At 54.4% G+C, this 7030-nt stretch overlaps 1 protein-coding gene across 1 annotated transcript in view; it reads left to right on the plus strand.

The window, feature by feature from the left end:
- The window catches only part of Rbm19 (RNA binding motif protein 19), an 85889-nt gene extending 82478 nt beyond the window's left edge, over nucleotides 1–3411 (plus strand). Inside the window, exon 24 of the mRNA XM_055606331.1 lies at nucleotides 727–3411. Coding sequence (XP_055462306.1) covers nucleotides 727–824 — 98 coding nt within the window. The 3' untranslated portion in view covers nucleotides 825–3411. The remainder of the gene's footprint in view (nucleotides 1–726) is intronic.
- Nucleotides 3412–7030: the final 3619 nt, after the last annotated feature.

Genomic DNA, 7030 nt, shown 5'->3' on the forward strand with positions numbered 1-7030 from the left:
AAGGAGTTAGAGTGTCCTGAAGGCAGGGATTTGGGTGGGCAGCGTCTTTATAAATTTGCCCTTCACTGGTGGTAAGTGGATGGTTAGACTAGCAGGGGGACTGGTGGGGCAGGTGGCCCAGAGCCAGCCTCCCTGGTTCCTTGTCTGTGGGATTATTGAGGTCACTAGTGCCATAGCAAACAGTAGATAGTCAGTGGCATTCAGAGCAGCTGTGTGTCCAAATGTCCCTTTGTCCCTTCCTCATGGAAAACTCCTCTGCACCCATGAAAGCCCAAATCCAATAACTCCTCTCCTCCAAAGCTGTCCTCAGTGCTGTGGCCCCCACACCTCTCTGGATTCCTTGGACACTGCAGCTGTGCACCTGACATTGAGTCTATGGTGGCATAGAAACAGAGCTGGCTAGTCCTCTGGCTGGTGGGGAGGAGGCAGCCCTCAGGTGGGTTCCTGGCTCCCTAAAGTGGGTCCTTTGCTCTGTGGGAGGGTAGGAAAGGACACAAGGGTGGCTGGCAGCAGTGGGAGTCAGGAGACACACCTGGACTAACCAGGAGGCTGGACTAACCATGTTTGTTCTCTTCCTTCTCTCATCCCTCCCTGGCTCATCCCCAACTCACTCACTCTCCTTGTGCCTGCCTCACACACCTTCCCCCCTCCCCTCCAACCCCCCACCCCCCGCACTCGCTGTTTAACCCTCTCCGGGTCCTTTCTCCTCTCTGCCATCTGCCACAGAGCCCCCGAAGAAAAAGCGGTCTGCAGTGTTGGATGGGATCCTGGAGCAGCTGGAAGACAGGGACGATGACGACAGTGAACAAGCTCTTCAGCTGTGAGCTGGCACCACCAAGGTGTGTGGCTCTGGGGCTCTGGGGCCCTGGGGCCAGCAGGGCGTGACAGGAGCTCTGCATAGGTCAGGGCCAGAGGACACAAAAGTTTGTGGCAAGTACCTGGATGTGAGAACATGTTTTCTGCAGGCTCCCCACCGAGTAGGTGGGTGACGTGTTCAGCAACTGCTGACTGAGCACCTGCACTGGATAACGCATGTGAAGTGCCTCCTTATGGGGCCTCAGACTCTGCGATAGGTGGCAGTGTGCGCAGCCAGTGTAGGGCCAGTGGCAGAAATGAGCTGCTGTCTTCGTGGGACCCACAGCTCAGCCCTGTTCACCAGCCGCCGGGGCCCCCACTCAGCCAGCCTCCTACAGCCCTGTCTCCCCCTCTACAGAACTGCTGGTCAAAGGAGGGAGCTGGGTACTCTACCTCATCACCCAGGGCCCTTCACAGTCCTCCTGAAGCATGCATTCCAAGCCCTGATGCCAGGTTCACAGGCTGAACTTTGCTACCTCCACCAGGCCTGCAGCTCAAGATGGAGGCACTGGGAGTCCCACGCCCTGGGCCAGCGGCCTCAAAAGCTCATCTGTGGCTGGGTACCCTAGCACAGCCTCTTCATGAATGCCGGTGCACCAACAGCCCGAGGAGGACATGATGTCAAGCAGGGAGCAGGGGCCACAGCCCTTCCACCACTGCCCAGCCCCAGCAGCACCACTCCAAGCGTGTGGCTTAAGACCCACATCATTTGGAGTTCAGGGAGTATCCGTTCAGTGCCAGTGACTGGCATGGCTGCCTCAGCCAGCCACACCAACTTCAACCATCCAAGCAGGAAGACCTGAGACCTACTCGCACTTCTGAGCTGTTGTCACCACAGGCTGGAGGTGCACTGGACAGGACTCTGAGCTCCAGGCCTTCCGACTCTGTGTGAGGAGCTCGGCCCGTGCAGTTTTGTAGAGATGAGGTCCTGTTTTTCAGAGTGGCCTGGACCCCAGGCCAAGCTACCAAAGCTGGGAGCTCACCCTGTGGTGGGACAGGCATTTTGTTCCAGTCCAAGGGTGCTGAGAATTAAGCAATAAACCTAGAATGGCAGAACCTAGAATGGCTCCCTCCCTCAACCTCACACACCTCAGACATCACCTGTCACCACCCTCTACCATGGCGCTGCCCAGAGGGTTCACAGTGATGCCTGCCACACCCAGGCTGAACCATCAGGAACCAAGGGCCATGCTGCTATGAGTCCTTAGGCAGAATGGGAATCTTCCCTGTCCCGCCCGTCCGTTCACGGTGCACCCACCCACATGTCACAGCACCATAGCCAGGATGGCCTAGGGCAGAAAGCTGCAGTCTGTCACCAGCGCAAACTCCCCAGCGTGACACAGGAGCAGCTAGAAGCTCCCCAGAGCAGGGTCAGCACCTGTGCTGCCTGGTGTGGGACCCACTTGCATGGGACCTGGGGACCTGTGCTCAGCCAGCCTGGCCCCCAGTGACTCTCTAAGCCCTAGAGCTCAGCAATGGCATTTTCTGAGTCCTCTGGCCTCCTGGGTTTAGGTCTCCAGCAACCACTCGAAAGCCAGGCAACGTGGAGTTTATCTGGAATCCCAGATTTTATGACGTGGAGACAGACAGGTTCCCAGGGCTAGTCAGCATAGCCAATCAGTGAGCTCCAGGTTGAGCAAGAGACCTGGGTCAAAAAAAAAAAAAAAAAAAAATGGTGGAGAGCAGCTGAGGACACAGTGAAGCTCTGGCTTCCACATGTGCCCTTCCCGCCACATACACACACATAAATAGGAGTTTGTCAGTAGCCAGTGCACAACACAGCTCAGGAGCCTAGAAGCGGTGAGTAGAACAGGCCTAGGACCTCACTGAGCCTCACTAGACAGGAGCCTGTGGGTCCAGCAAGGGCCTGGAGGAGATAGTTTCTGGCCAGCAGCCAGGGGCAGGAGGCTGGACTCATCATCACCCTCCCTGTGGTTCCTGGCACGGGCAGGCTGTGGTTGGGGAGTGAATGTCCTCATGTTGCTCTGTCCCTGGGCCTTTGAGTTTTTCTGAGAGCCCAGCTGGGACTCTGGGCCAGCCAGGAAGGGAAATCAAGGGAGTGGAGTGGAGTCTGAGCCAGCATGGAGGTCTGAGATGGAGCATGCCTTTTCCTGCTGGCCACTGCCCTACAGCAAGGGCCATGAACCCTGAACTCAGGTTCCCTGACTGGAACGGTACCAGCATCCTGTCACACTCCAGAAAGAGGCAGGTATATTCAGAATAGCCATTCTATTGCTGGAGGAAATGCCAGGTGTTGGACATAGAGTCAGCAAGACCTGACCCTCATTCACGAGTTCATGTGCCAAACCCATGCTGAACCTGGACCTGAGGACAAACCCAGGTGCCTCTGTGTGTGTCTTCCTTGAGATATGGCATTCCTTGCTGAATGGACTCCAGAGGCTGTCCCAGGCCTTGAGATGCACACATGGTGTGCTGGAGAAGTGATTCAGCCTTTAAGAGAGTGTACCTCTCTTCCAGAGAACCCAAGTTAGGTTCCCAGCAGCTCCATAACTGCCAGAACTCTCAGCACCAGAGGATCCAGCGCCCTCTTCTGGCTTCCACAGGCAATTGCATCCATATGGCACACACAGACACACATGTCAATAAAAATATTTTTTAAAGATGCTCATATCAGGTGCAAGACAGTCCCCTTGCCTCGTGTGTCCCCCTCACCTCTGCCACTGTCCTGCCCTGATGCAGGCGATCTCCCCTCCCCACTGTCTGCAGCCTCAGCCTCCACTCAGGATGGCTGGGGCTGCGCATGCACGCACTCAGGCTTTGCCGAACAGAGCCGAGCTCAGGCTCAACATCTAATTCAATTTGTTCTGCTGAGATTGAAATATGAAATGGTTGCCAGTCAAAACGTTCAAAGGACGGGGAAGGAGGGAGAGAGCGTCTGCTGGAATTTAAATTTTAATGAAAATGACTTTAACCCTTCGGTAAGGCCTGGAGGAAATGGAACCCGTGCTCAGGTCCTGGGAATGAAGCCTCCAGGGCTCTGCCTCCCCAGGAATAGCTAGACTTTTTTTTTTTTTTTCACCTTGCAGAATCGCTTTTTAAAGCTTGGTGGGCTCCCCTTGCTTCCCGGTAATGTGCTTACCCCTGCTGCTGGAGCTTGTTGACATGAGCGTCTCCATCTATCCTACATACTCTACCCCCTTCGGGAGACATCAGCCCCATCAGAGCTTTTTGTGTCCTGTGTCCCTCCTTGTTCCTACTGGTTCTAGATCTGGCTACACTGCCCAGGCTGGTCCCGCACTCCTGGGCTCAAGTGACCCCAGCCTCCAAGCACAAGGCCCTGTGCCACACTCTTTGTTCATGTTGCAGTGGGTTATGTGGGGTCAGCCCCATCCTGACTGTGAGTCCCAGCAGGACAGTGTCCCTCTGGCCTGGAAGGTCCTGGGGACATAGTATTTGAAATGGAGAAGAGAGCCCCCCCCACCCCTGGTTTCTTTCTCAGGGCCTCCTAGAGGTAGATGGCATCCTCCAGGAAACAAGGCTGCACAGAGGGTTGGTACCCACCAACTCCATCTTGGCAGTGCAGACAAGCAGGATGCTTAAGCTGGTGGCTTCGGGACCACCAGCCAGCCAGCTCAGAAACAAGAAACGTGGGCCCCAGGCAAGGGGAGGACATCAGGAGTCCACACTTACCTCATGAATTCATTCTCAGGGGGTTGCCACAAAAAGATCCACAGGTTTTTTTTTCAAGGCTCTCCAGCATACTAAGGAGGGGTTAGCAAGACAGCTCCTTGGCTAAAGGGGCTTGCTGAGAAGGCCGACAGCCCAAGTTGGACCCCTGAGACTCCCATGGTAGAAGGAGAGAACAAGCCCCCACACGCTGTCCCCTAACCCACATACACAGAATAAATGTGGAAGTTCTAATTCAGCATATTAAAACAACAACAAGCCAAGGGCCAGGGCCAGACACTGTTCAAAGTCCTATCCAAACCCTACTGCACCAGCTGAGATCACGTATCTTCACCACAGATTGCTACGGTGCTTGCTAGAGCTGAGTCATCACCACAGATTTCATGGCCACTCTTGCCTAGTCTCCGGCACAGACAATCCGGGCTGAGTCTCAGCTCCATTGAATACGGATTGTAGGACATGGCACTGGCTCTTTGGTTTCCCTGTGCATCAGTGTCCTTCAAGGCAATGACAGACACACAGATTGGTAGGAAGCCATCTTAGTTAATAGTTTCGGTTGCTTCCATTAAACCCCATGACCAAAGGAGGAAAGGATCCAGTTGGCTTACACTTTCATACCATTGTCCATCACTGGAGGAAGTCGGGGCAGGAACCTGGAGGCAGGAGCTGATACAGAGGCCATGGAGGTGGGGCTGCTTGCTGGCTTGTTCCCCCTGGCTTGCTCAGTGTGCTCTCTTATAAAAATCCAGGACCACCAGCCCAGAGTTGGCGCCACCCACAGTGGGCTGGGCCCTCAATCACTAAGAAAATATCCTACAGGCTTGCCTGCAACCTGATCTTATGGAGACATTTCTTCAATTGAGGCCCCCTCCCTTCAGATGACTCTAGCTTGTGTCATGATGACATAAAATTACCCAGCACAGATGCTTAAGTCGGGACATGCCGAGAGTTGGGAAAGACCCCCAACACATACAGTATAAACCCCCTTCTGTTGTTATCCCATCCCCATGCAAGGACAGTGTTCTTATCCTCCACACCTGGCAGGCTTCCTGTCCTCCTCCCCTCCCCCACCAGCAGCTGCCCTGGAGGCCAGCATATTCCAGCACCAGCCCTGGGCTGGGGTTGTCTCTGTGAGTGACAAAATAAAAATGGACCTTCAGGTTCATTCTAGCATTGCCAGGCACCCAGGATGCCCCCACCTCCAGCTTCTCTAATAGACCCCACTTCCCCTTAATTGCAGCCTTCCTGACAGTGATCCACAGGGGCCGTGGTGCCCCTGCCCTGGGCAGGAGCCAACACCAAACACATCCATCTGTGCAGATCCGTGGGCAGCAGCTCCTGCCTCCTCCTGGAAGCAGCTGAGGGCCCTCCCTTCACCACTACCCTGGACACCTGCAGTTCAGAATGACTCACTAGCATCAGGCTGGGATTATCACACAAGGGGAAACTGAGGCTGGAGAAATGAGCCAAGCCGCTCATGAGGAATATTCCAGGAAGGTGAAGGGAAGGAGGGGGACCCTGTCCTCCTCAGGTCCCACCTCATGGTTGACTAAAGACCGGGCCTCTCTTTCCCCTTTGCCTTGTGGGAGGAAAGAAATCTTAATGAGCACGGGACCATCACAAATAGCAGAGAGAAAACACCTGTTTCAGTTATGTGGTCTTAAACTGCACTCTCCAGAGGTGCTGGGTATATGGGTCTAGAGAGATGGGATCCAGACCCCCAAGCGCTGCAGCTCCCAGTATGAGCTTCTTTTGGTAATGATTCACTGTGAGGTGGGGTTTTTTTTGTTTTGTTTTGTTTTTGGTTTGGTTTGGTTTGGTTTGGTTTGGTTTGGTTTGGTTTGGTTTGCAGAACCTCAAATGCAAGCTACCCACATAACTCAGTGCTCAGTAAAAGAGAATCTTGCAGAGTCAGGGGCCTCCAGCTGCACTGGTTTCTGAGAGACTATGCACAGCTGAAGTTGTATTCTGGCTATTGTGACGAGCCCTGGCCATGGGGGCTTTCAATACAACAGAGACAAGTCTCCAGAGTGGCTGTGGAAAGGTGAGCGTGCCTGGTCTAACAGGTGCTGCCCACAGGGATCTATGTGTGCTCATACAGTCCAGAGGATGCCCACTCCATCAGCTTGGTGGAGGAAGAACTCCTGCCCCTCAGGCACACAGCCTGGAGTCCTCATGTGGCCCCTGCCATGTTCCTTTGGCCAGGATATGGTAACCTAGCTGCAAGGGATCCTGGGAAACACCTGACAAGAACAACTTAGGAGAAGACGGTTTCATTTTGGTTCATGGTTGGAGGGAGAAGGCCACCATTTTAGGTAATGGCTGGCAGGTGTGGCAACGGATGTGGGAACGTGATGCCACCCCAAGGTTCTACTACCTCCCCAAACAGTAACACCTGAAGGGGAAGGAGGTGTTCAAACACATGAGCCCATCAGATCAAGGGTGGAAACCCAAGGATAGCAGGAAGCCCCACGTGTAGTCAGTGTGCCTACAGACCAATCCCAGCCCAACTCTAACACCCAGGGAC

The sequence above is a fragment of the Psammomys obesus genome, unplaced genomic scaffold, assembly GCF_907164565.1.
Source record: "Psammomys obesus unplaced genomic scaffold, mPsaObe1.curated_primary_1811, whole genome shotgun sequence".
In the NCBI taxonomy this organism is placed as follows: domain Eukaryota; kingdom Metazoa; phylum Chordata; class Mammalia; order Rodentia; family Muridae; genus Psammomys; species Psammomys obesus.